Source organism: Marmota marmota, unplaced genomic scaffold, assembly GCF_001458135.2.
Source record: "Marmota marmota marmota unplaced genomic scaffold, marMar, whole genome shotgun sequence".
NCBI lineage: Eukaryota > Metazoa > Chordata > Mammalia > Rodentia > Sciuridae > Marmota > Marmota marmota.
This window is the reverse complement of record NW_026000196.1, coordinates 9282214-9306797: the sequence shown is the minus strand read 5'-3', so window position 1 is coordinate 9306797 and position 24584 is coordinate 9282214. Positions and strand designations below refer to the sequence as shown.

Below are 24584 nucleotides of genomic sequence, written 5' to 3'. Positions count from 1 at the left end.
GCAAACCTCCCTGTCCAAGGCACAGAGGCACCAGAGAGAACAAGGCGAGCTTCTTGAATGCTGTCTTTGGAGGCTGGGAAAGAAGGAATGGAAGAAAAATGAGTCTTTCCACCAGGGAAGGAAAATGTGAAATTAACGATGCCTCTGAAATGGCTGTGCTATTAAACTCATTTAAAATCTGTCTTTAGCTGAAGAAATTAAGACAATAAATTTAGAAAATTAGAGTGCAATGGAGTTATCAAAAATTACATGAAGCAGATGAGGGGAAAGCTAGGAACTATCATCCTTCAATTCTGCTCAACAAGCTGAGTGGTATATTAGGGAAATGTCCCCAATACACTGAATTTTTAAGGAAATTAAAAACTATGGTTGTAACTTGCAGAGCAGAGAGGATGAAATCAAAGGGAAAGGGTATAGAGAGATGGGAAAAGCTCTTCTTCTCCTTCTCCTTCTCCTTCTCCTTCTTCTTCTTCTTCTTCCTCCTCCTAGGGGCACTCTACCACTGAGCCATAACACCAGCCCTAGATTTTCTTTTAATATATTAGTATTGTTTTGTTTTTGCTTTGTGTTTGTTTTGCAGTACTAGAGATTGAGCCCAAGGGGACTCTACTACCACTAAGCTACATCCTCAGCCTTTTTTATTTTTGAGACAGGGTCTCACTAAATTGCCCAAGCTGTGATCCTCCTGCCTCAGGCTCCAAAGTAGGTAGGATTACAGAGTTTTTAAAAATATTTTTATTTTAGTAGATGGACACAATCCCTTTATTTTACTTATTCATTTTTTTAGAGAGAGAGAGAGAATTTTTTTAATATTTATTTTTTAGTTTTCGGCGGACACAACATCTTTGTTTTTTTTGTATGTGGTGCTGAGGATCGAACCCGGGCCGCACGCATGCCAGGCGAGCGCGCTACTGCTTGAGCCACATCCCCAGCCCAACTTATTCATTTTTATGTGGTGCTGAGGATAGAACCCACTGCCTCACACGTGCTAAGAAAGTGCTCTATCACTGAGCTCCAACTCCAGCCCCTGGGGAAAGTTTTTAATTGGTGATAAAGCAACAAAGGAAAAGGACTACCCCTCCTTGGAAGAAGGGGGAGCCTGTGCTGATGGGAACAATGAAAGGAAGAGCCCAGTTGTAAAACAGATGGTGTCTGGTGGGTTCTGGGTTCCAGGATCACCAGCTGCACAACCACAGGCAGCCCACTCAGTTCTCCTGGCCACCATTGCCCTTTGTAAGACTCAGACCACAGCCTGCATTCTGCAGAGTCATTAGGATCACATAGAGGAAGGGGTTGGAAGTACTCAGCAGGATGCCTGCCACCAAGTACATCCACAGTCAATAAGAGCTGCTATTGTTATCAGTAGTGTGGCTCAGAAAAGTGAAAATAAGATGGTGGCCTGTTAAAGTCAAACCAGCCACATATTACAGGAATCTGAAGAAAGAGGATTGGGAAGAGCAGATGAGACTTATTTTTAGCAACATGCCCTTTAAATAGACTTCCCTTTCTCTCTACCTGGAGAAGGAGCCAGATTCCAATAACCTTTCTTTGACTAAAATAGTTTTCAAGTTTTCTCTAACAGAACTTTCAGGGAATTATCCTTCTAACTCTGTGTTTGTCAAATCCTCTGGTTAAATGTTCTCTTCACTTAGAGAGGCAACCCTGATGTTAGAAACTGGGCCTCCATCAAACATTTTCTGTAAAGGGCCAGAAAGTAAATATTTTACTCATAAATAATCATTTTGTATACCTCTGATAGTCTCTGTCACCTTTTCTTTTAAAATTTACAGCCCTGGTCAGGTGAGGTGGTGCATGCTTATTATCCCAGCAACTCGGGAGGCTGAAGGAGGAGGATTGCACATTTTGAGGCCAGACTCAGCAACTTAGACCCTGTTCTCAAAAATTTTTTTAAAAAAGAGCATGGGGTGGAATGTGACTCAGTGTTAAAGCACCCCTAAGGTTTAATCCTTGGTACCAAAAATAAATAAAATGTCTAACCCTTTATACTAAAACACACCGAAGAGGAATACATTCTAGTGTTCCACAGCATTGAAGGGTGACTATATTTCACAGCAACATTTTGTTTGTTTCATAAAGAACTAGAAGAAAAGATGCCAAAGATTTTCAACACAGCAAAATGATCAATGATTAAGGAGATGAAAATGCTAGTTAGCCCGATTTCCATTATGTAGTGTGTATGTACATCAAATTATCGCAGTGTACCCCATAAATATGTACAATTATTGCGGATCATTTAAAAAAAATTTAAAAATTTGCAACCCTTTAAATATGTAAAACTAAAAGCAGATCACGGGTTTGTGGGTCATAGTTTGCTGAACCTTGTTCCAAACAAAATTCAGTCATCTCTGCTCCTCTTTCCATAATATATTGGTCCATCTCTTCATATCATATATCTCTATTTGCTAGTAGATATCTATTGGTTCAATGCTTATCAAAGTCTGTTGACTATCAATTATTGGAGGTGGGGACAGTGTTAGTTCTAAGTTGAGTTCCTTATTGTGTCTTGAATTTAGCACATACAAAGCACATAGTAGGTGCTCCATTAACATTTGTTCAAGAGACAAATAAATGATATAAAAATTCATATTAACTATAGAAAAATCTGAAAATATCCCTGAAACAAATAAAAGGTAAAACAAAAACTATCCATCACATCACCATTGAAGGACAGCTGTTGTTAGCATGTTTGTTTGTTTTTGTTTGTTTGTTGTGGTGCTGGGGATTGAACCCAGGGCCTTGTACATGGAAGGCAAGCACTCTAACAACTGAGCAATATCCCTAGCCCTGCATGTTTGTGTATTGTTGTTTTTAATGTTTTTTAGTTATAGATGAACACAATAACTTTATTTTGTTTATTTATTTATTTATTTTTCATGTAGTGCTGAGGATAGAACCCAGTGCCTCACAAGTGCAAGGCAAGTGCTCTACCACTGAGCCACAATCCCAGGCCACATGTTTTATTTTTGTATTTATATGTTTAAATCAAACTGTATTGACTTGGTTGAGACCATTCTATATTGGAAGTTTCCTACTCTGTTTTTTCCACTTCATAAGTAACTCAGCAAAGGACATCTTTGTGCATAATATCCTCATCTGCAATTCTGGTTATTTGCTCAAAATAGAAACAGAATCATAAGGTGAAAAGGGATCAACAGCTTTGGGGTTCCTGAGATGCAATACCAGATTTTCTTCCAGAGAGCTCACACATATCATAAACCTATCGCCAGCTCCAGATGATTTTATCCTCAGACAGACAAGATATTTCCTCTCTGCACCAGAGGCAGTGGGAGGAGGAGGCACACAATCAGATTGTACGGACTTATAGTGATAATGTGAAAAAAGAGGCCCCTGCATGGATGATCATCTTTATTCAGCAATTAACCAAGGACAAAGAAGCCATTTCTAGCTTTCTTTGCTTGAATACATAGACATTAAATGCATTAATTATGCTGGGAGGATTCTGAGATCCCTTTTCCTGCAACCACTCAAATATTTATTTGACTGTATACATTTGCTTTGCAGGGATAAAAATCAGCATCTCCCAACTAGACTATTCCATTCTACTTACAATTTCTAACAGAAAATTCCTGACAACTCCTTTCCATTTCTTTATTATTTAATAAAATATATCTTCTTGAAAGATGATACTCTCCTGGATTAGGGTCTAGGATTCACAGGCTCACAAGCGGTAAATGTGATAAGGGAATCATGGGAATCCCCTAGGGAAGGCTCACTTGGATATCAAATCATGGAAGAACATCAGGATATCTGTCTGCACATCCTATGAAATCAAATGCATTGAGATTTGGGCAAATTATTTATATGACATTTTGATGCTTGGAGACCTCCAATTGTGTAAACATTTTCTATGAGGGCTAAGTATTTCTTGGCACAAGAAAACGTTTGGCTTTACCTTGTTGTCCAGTAGAAAACAACCTGGAATCACCATGCTAGACTTTTCTAATCCTTTATGTGTCCAACACATTCAACTGAATGAATTTTGGGGAGTAGGTTAACTTTCCCAGTCTATTGGAAATTGGAATTTTTTCCTAAATGTCACATAAAATATTCAGAAACAAATGTATAGAGGAGAAATGAAAGGACAAAGGAACTAGCATCTGGGAAGTCTCTGCCATGTGCTAGTTACTTTACTAGATAATATGTACAGTAATTTCTGTTTGCCATTCCAACTTTATGAGGAATATTAATATCTTCATTTAACAGATGAGGAAACTGAGGTTAGGAATTTTCCTTTCTGTCCACAGTTACTAGAATATTGAAGTAAAGCTTCCAGTATGGATGGAAGAATCCAAGTTGAGTGATTCGCCAATGCTGATTGTTCAGATCTTTGCATAGCTGGCCCAGGTTCAAGCCCAAGTTCAGAGAGCCTTTCCTAACCCTCCATCTTCAATAGCCTCTTCATCCAATAAAAGAAATCACAAAGACCAGGTAGAAGCTGTTACATATATTCCAAGTGAGTGATATCGACAACTTGGTCCAGGATGGTAGCAGTACAAGTGGTAAGATGTGGCTGGATAATGGATGCATGTTAAGGGTAACATCAAAAAGAAGAATGGTATTTAAAGTTGGGACTGAATGAGATCCCCAAAGGAGTGGGTGGCAACAGAGTAGAAATTCAAGGACCCAGCATCAAAATATTCCAGTGTTCAAAGGTCAGGGAAATGGGGGGAACTCAACAATGGCCAGCAGCCAGTGAGGCAGCAGGAAGCTAGGAGATAAGGGTAGCCTAGAAGTCCCGCAAAAAAAAAGTACATCATGAAGAAGGAAGTGGTCAATGGCTACAGTGGCTGTGAACAGGTCAGGAGAGCTGAGGACTAAGATCTGACCACAGGGTTGAGTAAGTGAGGGCCACAAGTTGTCTAGCCAAGAGCATGTTTCTAAATTGATAGGGACCAAATCCTCCTCAAAGTGGGTTCAAGTACAGATGGGAACTAAGGAATTAGATTCAGTGAGTTCTGCTAAAAAGAGAATAGGAAAGGTATGTGTGGGGTCAGGATTGCATTGTGTGCAGGTGGGAATGGTTCCATGCAGAGAGAAAATCTGATGACAAGGTGGAAGGTGAGAACTTAAAAAGTGAGGTCCCGGGGAGGTGAGAGAGAATGAGACCTGGTGTGCAAATGGACAGGATACCTCCGCCTGGGCCACAGGGACAGATGGAAGCACAGAGGCAATCAGGGAGGTAGGTGTGGAGGTAGGATGTGCTTTTCTGGTTGCTTCTATTGTTCTTAGTGAAAGAGAAACTGAGGTCACCATCCTGAGTGAGAGGATGGGGATGGGATGCTGGAAAATGGAGGAGAGTAGATAATGCACAAAATAGTTATTGAGGAGAATGGGAGAGGGAATGGTCCAGGGAAGAGAAGGATGCTGGCTGGCAGCACAAAGGGCCCCCTTTGTGGATGACCTTAGTGAATGAATTTATTGAAGCCAGTCAGCACAGTGTGTTTCTCACCAGCCACCACGTATAGGGTACAGGGACAGACTGATGAAAACTTAGGTGCAATTAGGTTTGGAGAGTACAGCAAAGTCAGAAAGGCACAAGGAAATTGATGGCATACACAAAGAGTGGTTATGATAATGGGCCTTGAAATTAAGTTCAGTGAGGACAAGAGGGTAATAAGAGACAGTTTGATTAAAAGCTATAGGGCCAGGACTGGTGGCTCACACTTGTAATTCCAGATACTCAGGAGGCTGAGGAAGGAAGATCATAAGTTTGAGGACAGCCTGGACAACTTAGTGAGAACCTGTCTCAATTTTTTTTTAATTGTTTTACACAGAGGGCTGGAGGTGTAACTCAGTAGTAGAGCACTTGCCGAGCATGTACAAATCCCTGGGTTCCATCTCAGCACTGCAAAGAAAAAAAAAAAAGTCCATTGGAGAAGACTTGAAGGAATTTAGAGAACAAGATATTAGGAAATAGCTATTGAAATCACCAAGAATTATAACAGAAATACTGTTGGAATGTGACAGTGAATTTGGAACTAAAATTCTTAAGATATGAGAGGGCCTGAGTCGGGTGGCCGGCAGATGATCACTACAAGAATGCATAGGAAGTGATACACTTTGATGACAAAAGACTTAGATGTGGGGTTTTTAGTGAGGAGAGAGAAAATTGTCTAGAAAGGTCAATGAATATCAAGGAAGACAACAGTGCTAAGGTATGGGGTGTGAAGTACAACTAAGACTTCACAGCTTAGATAAGTCCTCAGAGGAGAAAATGTTTCAGTTACAACATGGTAAATGGTGAGGTAGAACAGACTAGGGACCCTGCCTCCATCAGCAGAACTGACATAAGGCTAAGGATCTCTCTGTCACCTTGCCCCCTTGCTTTTATCACAGGGGCTAACTTTCCCAAAATGCAAGACACTGTTTTTCAGAAAGATTGTCCAAACATCCCAAGGAGTATACACAAACCCCAAGTTTGACCTATAATCTAGGAAGCAGAATCCCCTACATACGACCTCATACATATTACTTGCATCTCATGCATTTAATGTAACATCTGGGGAATGAGCATTTGGCACATGTGCAATAGGCATTATAGGCAAAGCATTGTAATCTGTCAATCACCCCCCATTTAACACAATCCACTCTAACAAAAAGCCTGCCAAAGACAAATAAAGGACTCAGAAGCACATATAAGCCCAGACCCCTGTGAACCTGCAAGCAGATGTCTTTGTTCTGTCCCCATTGTATTCTTACAGACTATCTTTCTCCAATAAACTCTTTAAACTGTTCTCTTTTTTTGGTGAATTCTCACCACCCATACAGAGCTGTCACCCAGGTCCCATGACCAACAGCATTGGGAGAAAAGCTTGACATAAAAGTTTGGGGATTGAAGGTTATAGAGTGTTCTACAGGAATAAGTCTGGGTGATAAGTGATGTCTTGGGAGACAAGGGCCTCTCAGGATGACTGACATTTACAGGGACAAAATGCATAATGAAACTAATCTTGATTTCCATGGCAAGGCTGGTAGTGTAGTGAAGGAAAAAATGCTTGGGATCCTATCAAGAATGCATTGAGCTCTGGAATTCTCTTCACTCCTGCCAGTGGAAGAGTAGGGGTCCAAGGGAGTTAGCTTATTTATGATCTGTTTCTCCATTAAAATGTCAGTTTTATGAGAAGAGGGACTTGTGTGTCTTGGTCATCAAGGAACAAGTGAACAAAGAGTTGACTCCTTAAACAGTTATTGAATAAAGTGAATAAATTAAAAATATGCAACTATAGGACTAGGGTTATGGCTCAGTGGCAGAGTGCTTGCCTAGCACATGTGAGGCACCAGGTTCAATCCTCAGCACCACATAACAAATAAAATAAGGGCATTCTGTCCATCTACAACTGTAAAAAAAATTCAAATTAATATACAACTATAAATTCATTTGTATTGGATCCTTATGTTGTTCCAGAGATTCTGATGAATACTTCATGTGCATTATTATCTTATTTGGTCTTCATAATAGTTTAAGGAGGTAGATACTAATAATATCTTGATTTTATAGATTAAGAAATAGCTGGGTGGTGGCACAAGCCTGTAATCTCAGTGACTTGGGAGACTGAGGCAGGAGAATCACAGTCTGAGACCATCCTCAGCAATTTAGCAAGATCCCAAGTAACCTAGTGAGACTCTTTCTCAAAATAAAAAATAAAAAAGGGCCTGAGGATGTGGCTCAGTAGCAAGTGCCCATGGTTTCAATCCCTGGTACCAAAAAAGAGAGGTGGGCTGGGTGGGGGGAAAGAAAGAAAGAAAGAAGGAAGGAAGGAAGGAAGGAAGGAATGAAGGAAAGAAGGATGGAAGGAAGGAAAGAAGAGTTCAGCTTCAGGGACCTTAAGTGACTTGTCAAAATGGTTAGTGATGTAGCCAAGCTATGAAATCAAGTCCATCTCTAAAAACTTGTGTATGTGGTACATTCCATTACTCACATTCCCAGCAGCCTTTTTCTCTCTTCTTTCTTGGTAGGAGAACCTTTTTTTTTTTTAGGTATTAAAATATTTTTTAGGTATTAAAATATTTTCACCATACACACTCAAACCTTGGGGATGAGTCGTAGTTAATTTACAATGGTCATCTTTATCTTCAACTAATTTTTCTTTTTTGAATTAATTTATTTATATAAATGACAGCAGAATGCATTTTGATTCATTGTACACAATTGCAGCACAACTTTACATTTCCATGGTGTACACGATGTAGCATCTCACCATATGTGCAGCCATACATGTACCTAGGATAATGATATCCATCTCATTCCACCATCTTTCCTGTCCCCATGCACCCTCCCTACCCTCCTTCCCCTTTGCCCAGTCAAAGTTGCTCCATTTTTCCCATGCCTCTCCCTCCCTGTTATGGATCAGAATCTACTTATCCAAGAAAACATTCAGCCTTTGTTTTTTTGGGATCGGCTTATTTTGCTTAGCATGATATTCTCCAACTCCATCCATTTACCTGCAAATGCCATAATTGTATGCTCTTTTAATGCTCAGTAACATTCCATTGTGTATATATACCACAGTTTCTTTATGCATCCATCTGTTGAAGGGCATCTAGGTTGCTTCCACAGTTTAGCTCTCGTGAATTGAGCTGCTATGAACATTGATGTGGATGGATCACTATAGTATGCTGAGTGATTAATCCAAGGAAGGCAATAGTCATCTTTTCATCACTGTGATGAAAATGCCTGACAAGAACAACTTAGAAGAGAAAAAGATTGGCTTTGGTTCATCGTTTGGGAGGATTCAGTCCATAGTCAGCCAGCTTCATGGCTCTGGGCCTGAGATGAGGCAGAACATCATGGCAGAAAGGCGTGGCAGAGGAGAGCTACTCAGCTTATGACAGCCAGGAAGCAGAAAGAAAGAAGATGAACCCTTTCAAGGCATGCAACCAATGACCTACTTCCTCCAACCAGGTTCTACCTCCCAGTACTTCATTCAGCCATCAATCCATTGATGAGATCTGAGTGCTCATGATCCAATCACCTCCCCCCAAAAAAACCCACCTCTAAACACATAAGACTTTGAGGGACATTCTAGATGCAAACCATAACATAGGGGAACCTTGTTTTTTATCCAGGTTTTAAAATGTATTCAGAGGAATCATCTCCATACAGACTCAACGCTGGGAGATGAGTCAGGGTAATTTAAGACGGTCATCTTCAGCAAGTCTCATGCCAGTGATTAATACACAGAAGCAGTCATCCTTGTGAAGGCATCATCCTTGTGAAGGCATTATCCAGAGGCTTCTGGGAAATATTTTCATGCCTAAAGAGGAGCATTATGGGGGAAGCACTTTCTCACCATCATATCTCTTCTTCCCTACTTAGAAAGCTGTTATGAAAGGATGTAAAGCTAAGGGCTAGGGTGGCGATCTTATGACTTGAAGAAAAAGGCAAAGAGAACCACAATGATGCCAACCTTGGGGACTGACATCAATGGGCCATTGAACCAACTCTGGAACCACACCTACTTGAACATTCTTGTTCAGTAAATAATAAAGAGCTTTAGGATCCACAGTCATGGTTACCAACAGCCAAATGCAACTGAGGCATACAACCCTTTAAAAAAAAAAGAAATCACCCAGATAAAAGATCATCTGATTGATTTACATAGTCACTCCTTAATAGTGAAAGGCAAGATGACTTAGTATAGGAAAGACCTCTGTGGCAACAGACAGGAGTCCCAGGTCCTGGTCTCTGAATATGTGAACTTGACCAAGGTACTTCATCTCTGGGACTCAGTTTCCCCATGAATTAGAAATGAAGAACACGCCAGATCTCGATCCCTTTCACATCTAATATCAGGTGGTTTCATAATATTGTAACCCCATGCTGTTTGCCTTATAATCTGTTGTCACATCTTTCAAGGATAAGTTCCCTTTCTAAGACCCACTGAGCGATGAGGCATGGAGGCCAAAGAAAGAATGAGAGAGACTTCTTTGGGCTATTTTCTGCACATCCCCAGTAGAGATTAATGTGTGCTCTGAGTCAGCAAAAGCTCCAGCAGTGAAACACAACACGCTCACTCTGCACTTTTGAGCAGCCCAGGGCAGCCCACAGGGAGAGAAGCATGTTCACACTCAGTCAGTTCAGTGGACCCCATGGGGCACGCCAAAGGTTACTCTCCTTTCCCTCTTCCCCTGCTAACATCTGACTTTCAACCTTCCTTCTCTGGAAACTAAATCAGTACTTTGCAAAGTGAAAATCAGCTCACCTGGGCTAGTGCTGCTTAAAATTTATTTTAGAGAGAGAGATTTCACACCCACTGACCCACAAAGGACCATTTTGGCTGTGCAATCATGAGATCCACCGAGAACTTGCAAATTCACTGTCTGATGTGGTTGCTGGAGAAGGGGATTGGAGAAGTCATTTGTGCTTCTGCACTTCTGATCTATACCTGGTGACAGATGGTGCCTTGGGACACCTTTCATGGCCTGACTCAGGATGATGGCAGTGTTTCTGTACAGCTCTCTGGACAGCCTATTCTGGGTAGAAAGTCTATCCCTTAGGGATCATTGCAGACCCTTGAAGTTCCCCTGGGAATTGTGATCTAGCTGTCTGGGACATCCTCTTGTCTAGAGAGATGAGCTGTTCAGCACTCTGCTGGAGACCCAGCCCTGAATCATACTCATAACTTATGGGAGTGATGTATTTTGCATGAAAGGTTGCTGAAGGTTATATATGTCATGGGCACCTGCAAAAATCTTCCATGGATGGTTCAGCAAGGTACAGGGGAAGCAAGAGGACAAAGTCAAATATAACAGTTTCAAATCCTAGCTCTGGCACTGACTAGTTTTGACAAGTTATTTTAAACTCTTAGTGCCTACATTCCCTCATCTGTAAAATGGTGAAAATAATGTTTACCTTGCAGGTTGTAATAAGAAATAGAAATGCCCTATATAAAATACCTAGTACAGAATGCATGCAAGGAAAGAGCTTATCAAATTATAACTCTTGGTGGTGGTGGTATAATTATTATAATTTTCTTTTAAAGTAGAAGAAAGGTAATAGAGGTTGAACCAGGCACTTGGAAATTACTGACTCTTTACCACCAGTTCCTTTTGCTTTCTAGGAAGAACTCTGTACATAATAAAATAAATCTCCCAACTTCATTAGTATAAAGTAACCCATAGCAAAGATGAATAGCAACGAGTGGATCACAGGGCCAGAAAACTTCGTTAAGAACTGGAGTCCACCATGCATTGCTTAAGATCTCAAAGCAGCACTTCCCTTACTGTGGGAACTGGGATTAGCATTCTTCCCATCTCACAGGGTCATTCAAAGATCAAATGAGAGTGTCCAGGGAAACTTGAAAATCTGTCAAGCACCGTACAAGGTTTTCAGGTGCAACTCCATTTCACTATGCTGGACAAGACATATGTACACACAAAAACCATCACTGCAAACACAAAAAGGAAGCCATGTGGGGTCAGTGCCTACACCTTATATAGCACAAAAAGAAAAAGTCCTGGCATCTGTGTAGCTCCCACTGACACAAAGTTTCTGTGTAAAACGACCTGGCTCTCTATCCTGGCTGCACAATAAAATCACTATATGCCTATAACTCACCTACAGAGATTCTGACTTAATTTTTCCAGAGCCAGATCTGTATTTTTAACAGCTTCTCAGATGATTGTAATGGAAAGTCAGGGCTGAGAATACTCTTCTAGAGCAGCAGTTCACAAATGAAAGTGATCTTGCCCCCCAGGGGACATTGGCAATGTCTGACATTTTTGGTTGTCACAACTGGGAGCAGGTTGCTATGGGCATCTATCTGGTGGGTAGAAACCAGGGATGCTGCTAAGTAGCTTACAATGCACAAGACAACCCCATCCAAGAACAAAGAATTAACCAGCCCAAAGCATCAGAAGACTGGTTAAAAAAAAAAGAAAAAACAGTAGCTAATTGTACTATACAAAAATGACTCAGCAATATTTCTGTTCCCATCTGCTCTCCCCACCTCAAGAGGTGGACTGTACTTCCCCTGTCCATGAAACCAAACAGTCTTTATGACTGTACAAAGGAAATAACGCTTCTCAGCCTCTGAGGTGAGGTCACAAAAGGCAATGTGGCTTTGGTTTGCCTTTTTCTCTTGGAGTAGGCACCTTGGAAGCCCTGAGCTGACAAGTGGAAAACCCAGCTACAATGGGCTACCGTCTTGGAAAGATCACACATAGAGAAGCCCACAAGGAGCCCCAGTGTCTGTCTTCCCAGTGAGGGCCCAGAGTGTGAGTGAGCCTTACTGAGGAGTCCAGCATCCCGCTTCCAGCTGCCCAAGGTGATGGCAACTAGAGCAGAGGCCTTGTGTCACCCAGACTGCAGACTTACGAGCAAAGCGAATGGTGTGGAGGTTTTGGTTCTCCAGGGAGTCTGTTTGTTTAATATGCAACAATAGGTAATCAAAACAAAATCTGTTATGATTCTATAAAAGATCCACCCCCTTGGTTAGGCCACCAAAGTTAAATGCTTGCATGTACTCACATAGAGAGTGAGCTACTTACATATTTCCAGCCCACACACAATCCTGCAACCTCTATCTCCATTCTCAGTAAATACAGTTTACTTAAGGTTCTTCCATCCATGCCTGCTATTTTTTCCATGGTCTGAAGGTCATATTTTAAAGCATATGGTTTACTCTTAGTGAATGGGAACAAATATAGACATAATAAAGGGAATCAATCTAAATAAATAATATCTTATTCCATAAATAGAAAATCGATAATTACCAAACATCTTTTACTTACTAGGTCTTCTAGGAGTATGCATCAAACTGGGAAGAACATAATTTAAAAACTCCTTAAAGTCTTTGAAGTCCCATCACTAGTACATCCTTGCCCTACATAAAGTTAATACAAGGGAGAAACTAAAGCATCGGATTGGATTGCAGTTGGATCAAAAGAGCAGGATGAGTATCGACTGAGAAACTACCATGTGCAGACCCTAAGGCTGTACAGTTAGCCTGGATGACTTCATTGACTCTCCCAAAATCCTGAGAGCTAAGAACCATCCTACCATCCTCCACTGTCCTTGCACCCTGTTCTTCTCTCCCCACATCCTCCCTCTTCAGACACTTCCCTTTACTCCCAGCAAAACTAAAATACACACACTTTAAGCTTCAAATATTTTTTATTCAATCTTGGTCAAAATTTACGTAACAACTGAGAAACTATAAATTTGAACAAGAAATTAATCACTGGAAATTGTCAACACATGCATTTTTGAGACTGAGGCAGGGGTTCAATCTTTTGATGTAGGAGTAAGTCAAAAAGCATAAAAGCAAAATTGCTATAGACAAGTGGGAAAAGCATCCCACTCTAAACCAAATCCATACTTAATCTACATCTATATCATCAAAGTGGGTTGCTGATAAGATCTCCTATTGAGCTTTGTTTGGGTTTTTTTTTTTTGTTTTTTTTTTTTTGTTGTTGTTGTTGTTTTCACTTCATGATAGCTCTTAATCATGAAGCTACCATGCTTGTCTTTTGGTTCTTGGTTAGTTGGTAGGTTGTTTAGAATTTGTTTTTATTCATTTTATGTTAGTTGTAGAAAAATGAATTTACTCAGAAACCTTGTAATAATCAACTGTCTGAACATGAGTTCTCCAATTTTGTAAGAAACACATTTATATAAATCTAAAAATATAAATTTCTTGGGGTGGGTTCTGGAGGTATGGGGATTAATATCAGCCTCATGCATGCTGGGCAAGTGCTCTACCACTGAGCCACATCCCCAGCCCTAACCCTTATACTGCAAACTGAACCCAGGGGTCCTCTACCCCTAAGCTACACACCCAGTACTTTATTTTTTTAATTTTGAGACAGAATGTCTCTAGATTACAGAGTCTGGCCTTGAACTTACGAACTTGCTGCCTCAGCCTTCTGAGTAGCTGGGATTACAGGTGTGTGTCACCATGCATGGCTTAAAAACATAAATTTCTCTAAGATAAAGAGAAATTTACATGACTTGTACAAGAAAATAATGGTACTTAATTTTCAAACTATTTTTAAGCCCTATATTAAAATCTCAGTTTTCAAAACATTCAGTTTGCTTCTCAGATAACCTTCTATCAGGTCTCCCACCTTTAGTCTCTGTTCCCAGTAATCCATTCTTCATTGATAAGGGGATTCTGCCAGCACTAAGTCTGTCTATTCAGCTTACACATTACAGAACTGATGAAATACGGCAGGTCCCCAACCCCCTGGCCTATGATGAGATGAACCTAAACCAAACCTCCATCAATCATCTGACCTCCATAAGCCCATATTCAACCTCACAGAACACAGTGAAATTTGGGGAGTCCTGAAATGAGAGTCAGTTCAGAACCAATATCCAGTAGTTCCCAAAAGTTCCCTTTATTTCCTTTCCCCAATGCATAGTTACCCTGGTAAAAGTTTGTAGGTCCCTTTGGAGAGCATGGGAGAAAGATTGGCAGTATTAATCTGTGGTAGTGTACTGGGGCTCTTTATCAAGCAAACCCGGCATCCCCTTCATTCAAGGAGTTCTGGGTCTATAAACTGGCTCCAATCTGGGGAATGATTTTAGACTTTTGTTCACTTAGCCTAGAATGGTTTTGCTTACACAGATCAAGTAAGAATTGAGTAGGTGTTAGCTTTTTGTCACTATGACCAAGATATCTGACAAGAACAGCTGGGAGAAGGAAAAGTTATTTGGGACACATGGTTTCAGAGGTCTCAGTCCTTAGACTGACAATTCTATTGCTCTGGGCCCACGATAAAGCAAAACACCACGGCAGAAGTACCCAGTGGAGAAAAGCTGCCAAGAGGCAGAGAGAGAGAGAAGGGGAAGGAGGAAGGGACCAGGGACCCATATAGTCTAAGGCCACAGCCCCAGTGACCTACTTCCTTCAGACATGCCAACCTGTCTACATTCAAATTATTAATCCATCAACTGGATTAATCTACCAAAAGGTTACAGCTCTCATAATTTAATTTTTTCAATACTGAATTGTTCCTTTGGGGTTTATATTTTGCCCCTAGTAAGGGAAGCTTTCTCTCTGCTTCCTGGTGCCATGTTCTGATCTGCTTTCCTCCACCATGCCCTTCCACTGTAATGTTCTGCCTCACCTCGGGCCTAGAGCCAAGGAGTGGCTGTTTATGGACTAAGACCTCTGAAACTGTGAGACCCAAATGAATTTCCTTTTCTCTATGTTGTTCCTGTCAGGTCTTTTGGTCACAGCAATGAATCATATACATGGCCAACCAGATCATTGCCTCTTATAAGTGTTTGATTAGGAGTATTCAATGATAATATTTTACATAATCTCTACTGCACATCACACAAGAGATTATCAGTGTTCTCATTACCACTAGAAATAGAATCCATAGTATTTCAAATCTATTCAAATTACCATGCCTGTAATCTCAACTACTCAGGAAGCTAAGGCAGGAGGATTGCAAGTTTGAGGCCAGCTGGGGCAACTTAATGAGACTTGATCTCAAAATAAATTTAAAAAAAAAATAGATAAATAGGCCTTTTCATTCGACCTCAGTGGTAGAATGCTTGCCTAGCATGTACAAGACCCTGGGTTGGATCCCCAATCCTGGAAAAAAAAAAAAAGAGAGAGAGAGAGAGAGAGAGAAAAAAAAAATCTAATCAGATTAAAGAAAAAATTCCAGAAACCCCAGATCCAATTCAGAAACCTGAACCTTAAGATTCTGTTCCTCTGGAATCACTCCCAGGACCAACATCACTGGGGGGAGAGTGGACATCACAGTTCCTGCCATGTCACTCCCTTCCACGAAGACATTCAGTGTCTCCCTATTGCCTGTGGCACCAAGTCCACACTCCTTCAGGTGGCAATCAGTAAGGGAGCCCTGAGCTTTCATTCTATTCTAAAGCATCCTATGATCTATAAATAAAAATTACAGACATAAACACATAAAAGAATATATGAAAATTCCCAGTTGTAGGTCTCCTTATCATGAGTAGCTGTTTATTAGGTGCATATGTCATGTCAGGGTTTGTGACATAGAATGGCCCCTTCTTTCAGGAACCGACTCACTGAATTCAGGACTAAGGACAAAGTAGCTCATCAATCAAATGTTCTCCCCAGAGGCTCAGCTAGCATTTGCATATAAAACAATTAAAAGATCATTTTCATGACAGCAGAGTAATATATCCATCTCTGAGATGTTATGAAAATTCAACTCATAATTTATGCTAATAGATTCACCCTATCTGACATTGCTCTCTGTCCTCCTTATAGCTGGCACAGACCCCAAGCCCCAGGGAGTCCCCTATTAGGCTCTAAATTACTGTCTGAACCATAAGACTCCCTGAGTCTTGGGAAGCCACTACAGATGGTAAGAAAAACTAACAGCCAACAAAATACACTCCAAGGGACTAGACCCTTCCAAGAAATCAAAACTTTTCAAGCAAACACAGAACACATGCCTAACAGTGGGGCTCTCTTTTGATCAGCATAAAGGTGGAAAATATCCGATAGTTAAGAAGTACTTTTGCAATTCTGAAAAAACTTTGGTGTCAATTTATCAAATATAACCAGAGAAAGATGCTGTTGGTTTGTCTTAAACGTCACGTATACTAAAAGTCGTCCTAGCTGAAAAAACGGGTTGCCAATAATTCAGGGTCATTCGAAAGAACCAGATGGTTTGTCAGCCAGGCATCACTGACTTCCTACCTTCATGTCATTTCTTTAGGTGATTGGACTTGGGGTTTTCGTTTGTTTGTTTGTTCGTTTTGGGGTGGTTTTTTTTTTTAGCAAATATCCAGAAAATGCATAAACTTCACCTGAGGGGAAATCAAAAGACACATGGATTCATTCATAGCCACCTGAAATCATGGAGCTTCAGATAATCCCAAGGTCACACACAACAGTAGGATGATGCAAAAACAAGTCATGTAACTCTAGGTACTCCCCAGGCTCTATCTCTTATACTGTTTTTGTTTCTTTCCTATCTTAATCAAAATGATAAGAGTGGATATTACACTGCACAATTGTCTTGAGCCATGCTGTATTTTCTGTTTCTTGTAAGAGCTCTATTTCTGCCAGCAGATTAAAACTCCCTGAATGCCAGGACTTGGTCTGCCTCGTATTGCTACAGACTGGAGGCAGACCAGAAGCATGGTAATGCTCAAGAATTTTTTTTAAATAATGAAGGAAAGGTTTGATTAAAAAATGAATGCATTCTCCTTGTCTTGAAGGGGACCAACCACTAGATGCTAAGCAGGGCTGAGTCTCTGATGCTACCAATATGTTCATGGACCTTTATCCTCCCCAGGTGAGACAGTTCTAGGTGAGGAACTCACTAAAACACAATGCTGGAGAGAAACAAACTTTCATCTCTCCAAAAAGCTCATAGAAGTGGCCCAGATATCTCTTTTACCTGGCCCAGGGGCATTTCTTTTATTTTCTGAACTGATTCATTCCTTTCCAGGAAGAAAACAAAATATCCTGTGATTTGAGACCTGAATCTGGGAGCAGGGAGTTCTCTTACAGCATTCTTTTCCTGGGTCATTGACTAGGAATCAAGCCTAGAGGCATTATTTCAGAGGGTCCTCCCCACCCCCAGCAAAGAGAAAGGAAAGGGAAAGAGAAAAAGCACTGGATTAACACCTGAGCAGGAAAGGTATTTTCATCAGCTAAGGTCAAATAGCTTGACCTCAAAATCTATACTACATGATTTGGCTGAGAAAAAATGCACAACATCATCTGAGAAAATCTGGTCCTGAACTTGGGTGGCTCATCATTTTAAACAATCAGGTTAGTAATAACAACTTCAATCAACAATAACAATAACTAAGGTATCTTGAGTACCTGTTATATGCAGGCCAGTATTTTAGCCAAGTTTACTATATTAAACTCCATCGATTCTCATAATAACCCTGTGAAACAGACATCCTCATCATCCCCATTTTACAGATGAGGAAACTAGGGCACAGAGAAACTACATAATTTTTCTAAAGTCACTCTACTAAGAATTGGCAGAGCAAGAATTCAAACCCAAGCAACTGGTCCAGCATCCACATTGACCCATTATTTGACTGCAGCTATAATTCACTGCAAATGCTAGAAGTAGAAAGGAAACTGACAGCTGTTTAGAAGGCATTAAGTTCTGATTGCTTTATCTGTGTTATCTCACTTAGTCTTCATTCCAAATGTATTATGACCCTTCCTTATTCCATAGATGGGAAAACTGAGAACAAGAGAAGTTATGATGTGCCCAGGGTCACTAGCTGATCAATGGCATAGACAGTTACCAAACCCTGGAGGTCAGAGTCCAGTACCCAAATCATTATGCACTGCACCACGCTCCCTTTCTTGCAAGCAATCTGCAGTATCCCAGCAATCTGTGCGTGCTGGATGACATGGAGAGGAGCCTGGGCATGGCATGGTCTTTTTCCCACAGAGCATGTGTGAGAGCAAGGCAGTATAGTGTATCAGAATGAGCACAGACTGCAGTCATCCAAAGCTGGGGTCAAACTCCTGCTTGGCATTTACTGTCTGTGCAGTCTTAAATAAGACTCTTTGCATCTATTTCCTCACGTCTAATCCTCAAGGTGACTCTAAGTGTCATGTGTGATGGCATGTGGAAATTCTGGTCTCAGAGGCCCTCAAACCATCTACCTCCCTGGATCCACTTACACATCTTTTGACTACAAAGAATTCAACAAGTGCACAGTAAGTCCGTCTCTGCTCAGGAGGACTGTCTACCCTCCTTGGGCCAAGTCATAGCATCTTCTTAGCAAACACTATGGGCACAATTGCCCACACATGGGCTCTCCAGTTCAGGACTGCATTTCTTCCACCACTAGCATTTGCCCTGGGAGCCAGCAGGAGCTGCAAACATACTATAGCCCTGTTACTGAGGTTTCCAGGCACCATGGTGCTGGAGAATCTGGCAGGGCATGAAATCATTATTGGATCATTGCCAACTTGGTGTTATAGGGATCCAGGTTTCAGGTGGCAATAATGTAAAAGAAATTAATGTCTTGGAAATGCTTAGATCAGTTGACAATGGTTTGGTTTGGTTTGGATTTTGTTTGCTCTTAAAAAAAAAAACTATTGTAGGGCTGGGATTGTGACTCAGTGGTAGCATACTTGCCTTGCATGCATGGGGCACTGGGTTCAATCCTCAGTACCACATAAATAAATAAAATAAAGATATTGTATCCTACAACTAAAAATAAATAAATAAATAAAACTGTTGTAGGCATTCATCCTTAATAACCTGCAACATTATAAAGGCAGCGATCAGAATCTATATATCTATCATTTTTAAAACTGTACTCAAATTTTGCTAGTGTTTAAAATCCCTGGTTGATACCCTTGCTTCTCAAGTCATTGCTTTTGTGTACATGTATTTAGTCTCTTTTGGTTCCTTGAAGGTCATGTCTGACACAGTTTTAATTATTTTAAATTGCCTTTTTGTTAAATATGAATGTAAAAAATAATTTTAAAGCCTCCAGGATAATTCTTTATGAGAACATTTCCTTATTTTATGCCCAATCTTATTTATAGTGGCTCTAAATCAGTGACTAGCATACTACAGCCCACAGACTAAATCTGGCCCACTGCCTGTATTTGTAAATAAAGTTTTATTGGAACACAGTCACATCCACTTGTTTACATTTGCCTATTGATGCTTTTGTGCTATAGTGGCAGAGCTGAGTAGTTGTGACAGAGGCCATCTGGGCCTGCAAAATCTAAAATATTTACTATTCAGGTCTTTGAAGCAATGTTTGCCAACTCTTTCTCTAAAGCAAGTAGTAAGGTTCAGAATCACACAAGGTATTTTATAGCACTTATCCTTACAGTAATTAAATAATTCTCTGTTTGTGAGTGCCTGCTTGTCCTGTTATAAGTTCCTTTGAGAGACAATAGCTATTTTCTTCCCAGGGCCTAAGCACAGAAACTAGCACAATGTAGATGAAAAATTAATATCTATTAGTTGTGTGAATGAGTTACATTTTTAGATAGGTTTGAGCTCTTGAGTGTTATAAATATTCTTGGTCCTGAAAGAAAACCCGAGCCATCGAAACTTCTCAATATCAGCATATTTTCTGAACTCTGAATCTCATGGACTCTAAATGTAGAACGTAGACATGTTTTTTCAGGACATTGGTGATCAAGACAAACCCTTGTCATTATTATGATAAATCTCTTCTATACCACACCATTTGTGCCCACCCTGTCTTTAACCTCACAAAATTTTCTCTGAAGTTTGGCACTGCTGGTGCTAGTCTCATAATTAACTTGCAAAGCTGGTCCTCCATCTTTGGAATCCATCTGTGCTTCACAGAACGATGCCCAACAGCCTTCAGGGGATCTGCTGGTGTGCTCAGGCCCGTCACTTATCCCCAAGGCACATGGGCATTCAGCCACTAATACTTAGATACAAGAGAAACCAGGAGCAGATGCTACTGGATTCTGGAAAGACACAGAAAGAAGGACTGAATGGAAGAGATTTCTGGTCTTCCACTTCCAAAGTGTATTTGTAATTTGGACATGGAATATGGTTAATATTTAGAGATAAATCTGACTCGCAGGGAGGCAACAAGACTTGAAGAACAAATTAAGAGCTCAGAAGTCTAACAGACCTGGATAGGAAACCAAGCTCTGGTACTTACTTGCTGTGTAAAGTTGAGCCAATGAGTTGATTTCCCTGAGATAAAAATATTTTAATTGCAAAATGAGTATAAAATGACAACTTTGCAGGGACACTCTGGTATATTTTAAGGTGTCTACCAGTGACAGGCATTACATGTATTTTACTTTTTGCCTCTTCACATTTTTGAATGCACAAGAAGAATGATCTTTAGAAATTTCTACTTACCAAGCATTCCTTTCTTGGAACTGGACAGACACATGTCCTTCTCTGCGCTGGGCAGGGCAAAACTCACCACAAATACCTCCACTCCATCAGCCATCAGGGCCAAACCCAAGACGAAAAAGAGGGTCCACTGGAAGCGCCCATGACCACACTCATCAATGATGGTCTCATACTGGTGGGCCAGCTGCTCCTCATCTTCCATTCTCTCAGCCATAAGATCTGCCTGGCCCCGAAGGCCATCTGCCCTGGAGGGCGCCATCTTGTTCTGCTTGGCCTTGATATCATCTGGATGGGGGATGCCCTGGTACTCGCCCTCATAGATCTCATCCTCCTCATCATGGCCCTCTGTAACATCACTCTGCGCATCTTCATCCGGGTTGGATTCATTGCCCCGGTAATAGCCATCACTGGGGGCATATCCCTCATAATTGTCCTGATACTTGTAGTCATCCATCTCTTCACTCTGGGGCCACCTAGTTATCTCTCAGCTATATTTCTTGCTCTGTGGTAGAGGTTTGGGCTGTTCCAATAACCATCATCCGTGTGTAGGATTTAAATATAGAATATGTTCATGTGTCTTCTTGAGTGAAAGTCACACCTGTTTTCTTCCTATTTGATTCTCAAGACAACCAGGTTTGTGCAAAGATTACCTAAGAGTTATTTTGCATTCAGTGTCTATTTGGAGGTCTTCAGAAAGTTGCAAGCTCTGGCCTGGTCTCCTTCAGTGACCCAGAGACACGGGCTGGGATGTACTGATTAAAAATGGACCCAGCTGCTCTTCTTGACAAGGAGCAAGTAGACTTGGCAGCTTGCTTGCTAGACTGATTTGTTCTGCCACTGAAGGTTGTGCCCTGAGAATAGAGAAAGAGAAGAACGTTATAGAAGGCTGAAGTTCTGACAAAATGGTCTCAGGATTAAACCAATATATTTAGTCATGCCAATGCTTCATGGGTGAGGTAGAGGAAATCTTGATTAAACATTTGAATTCGTATCAACTGAATGATGAGTGACTCAGTGAGACTGAAGGAGGAGGGAGAAGAAACCAAGTCAGAGGCCCTCTGAAGCTCTGATTAACCCATGAAAGGGGTCAAATCTTATGCACGAATGAATCATGAAGTGGTCAAGGAATTTTTGGTACAAGATAATTTTGTGCCCCAGATTTCCTCTTTGAATTTATCAGGGCTGTATTAACAGAAGAAGTTTATTGAGTTCAATGTCTGTTATGAAAAGGCCAGCTTTTCTAACTCTGTGAAGTGGCTGTATGAGGAAGGAAGGGAAGGAAGAAGGGTGGGGGAAGGAGGGGAGGGAGGGAGAGAGGAAGAAAGGAAGGAAGGAAAGAAAAGGAAAAGGGAGGACAGAGAAGGAAGACAAGAAAGAAATATAAATAAATAATTCCAGGACAGTTTTTCTGAGGCTCAACACTGTGCTTCAAAGACCACTCTGACCTAGTATTGGCTTCAATGGGAAAGAACAGGAAGGAGTGGTGAAGACCCAGAGCCTCACTTCTTGAGTCTAAAACTCAATTCTGCCACATAATGGTTGGGTGACCATTCATTCACCTTCCCAAGCCTCAATTTTCTCATCTGTAAAATGAGGATAACAATGTACTTAACTCATAAGATTATACACAAAGTGTCTAATCTGAATTAAGCCCTGATATTATTATTGTTGTTGTTTGCTAGTTCCAATTCTGGAAGCCAGGGGCCTGGTTTATATCACAGTTTCAATCCCTAGTTCCCACTGGTGAGTTCTGTACCCAACACACTGACATTCTGCCCTAAATTACCTTCCTAGAATCTCAAGTCTCACAAGGTTTGGAGTCACCATTTAATGATACCTACCCTATAGCAGGAAATGTGCTAAATGTTTCACATCCTTTATCTGAAATTCTCAGAACATGGAAGGAAGGAAGGAAGGAAGGAAGGAAGGAAGGAAAAAAGGAAGGAAGGAAGGAAGGAAGGAAGGTCTTCCACTTACAGAGGGTTAGTAAGGTGGGTTAGTAATGTGACAAGGCCACAGAGCTAGGATCAACACAAGGTCCACTGGTCCCAAAGCCAGTTCCTTCCAGGCCCTTGTGCTTCCTAATAGTGCTCTGAGAGACTGTCACTTTACATCACCTGGGAACTTTAAAAACACAAATTCCCAGACCTTGTAAAAGGCTCAGAGCTCTGGTTTGCACACAACTCCCCAAGTGGCTCTGCTCCACCTCACTGAGCACTTCTCAGGGGCAGAGGCCGCCCCACTCCTTCCCTCACTCCCTCCCTCACTGCACTCCAACTGTGCCAAAATGCCAGACCTCCAGAGGGACAAATGCTCAGGTCTCTGCATACCAGGGCTGCCAGAAACTCACTCCCCAGCCCAACCTACCTGCTAAAAAGTACATCTGCCATCAACTCTTTCAGTCCTCGCTATCACACCTGAGATTTACTGTACTTTCCCCAGGCTCAGCAGATGTCACCTCACAATGGGTTGGCCTCCTCCTGCCCACAGCCCATCCCTGGGTCTTCTGCCCCACATCTGCCACCTGGCTCTCCTAGTCCTCAGCAGTGGACAGACTCCAGCTCTGGAAATCATCTGACCCCAACAATACAATGCATTTCCTTCTAGGAGAACGCCAGAGAGCAGCCTTTCTCAGATGTGGGCCAGAACCACAGGGTACCAGTGAGAGGCTCATTAGATATGCAAATCTGAGGACTCCTCCCCAAAGACAGGAGTGCAGACACAAGACACAAAGTGCAGGAGGCCTGGAAATCTGTATTTTCCATGAGCACCACAGGGAATCCAGGGGACTGCACTTCAAAAGTGCTATGGGAGCCCACAAGAAATATTTACTAACCACCCTTCCAGGTTTTTCATCATCCCCAGTAAATAAATTTATATTAGAGCATGCTGGCCTGAACATGTCAGATTAATATTCTAAATCTGTTTTTATTACATGCATTTAGGGACCACAGGAGAAATATAAATCACATGTAAACAGCATGAGAATTTGCAGAGTGCTACAAAAACGGGAAAGGAATGCCAACTGCCTGAGATCTGGTGTGTTATTTCCATTCTGGAGGCCCTGCAAAAGTGTCATGAGCCAGAAATGATGGATTTGTGATTTCAAAAGCACATGTGGGAAATACCACTTTGGGCAAAGATTCTGAGACTCGCCTATGGAAAGAAGCAGATCCTTGTCAACACTAATCCCACTTGCCTGATGCAGTTTTAAATGCAGTAGAATAAAGGGGCTTCACAGTCAAACATTCTTATAATTTTTTAAATCTATTTAATTGAGAAATGCCAAGTTGTTTATTTGTTTGTTTGTTGACAGCAGTACAATTTCTAGAGAATGCAGCAATTAATTATTTGCAATATTGTTGATTAAATTGTGTTCCTCTAAAAAGGTATGTTGAAGCCTTAGCCCCCAGGATGTCAGAATGTGATCTCATTAGGAACAGGGTCTTTATAGGGGGTGATCAAGTTAAGATGAAATCATTAGGGTGGTCCTAATCCAATATGAGGATTGGTCCTAATCCAAAGGGGAAACTTGGATGTAGAGACAGATGTGCACAGGGGGAAGATGATATGGAAACCCAGGGAGAGTACCATCTATAAGACAAAAAAGGCCTGAAGCTACCAGCAGCTGAGAGCCAGGTCTGGAACAGATTTTCCAGCACAGTCTTCAGAAGGAGCTGGCCAGCTGACAACTTCATTTTGAACTGGTAGCCTCCAAAATTCGTCAACAACAGATTTTT

General features: G+C 41.2%; 1 protein-coding gene across 9 annotated transcripts in view; it reads right to left on the bottom strand.

Moving 5' to 3' along the window:
• The window catches only part of Sv2b (synaptic vesicle glycoprotein 2B), a 249654-nt gene that overhangs the window by 41709 nt on the left and 183361 nt on the right, over positions 1-24584 (bottom strand). For all 9 annotated transcript variants that reach the window (XM_048790306.1, XM_048790305.1, XM_015493104.2 and 6 more), the window contains one exon: positions 20848-21695. In XM_048790306.1, coding sequence (XP_048646263.1) covers positions 20848-21298 — 451 coding nt within the window. In that variant the 5' untranslated portion in view covers positions 21299-21695. The remainder of the gene's footprint in view (positions 1-20847; positions 21696-24584) is intronic.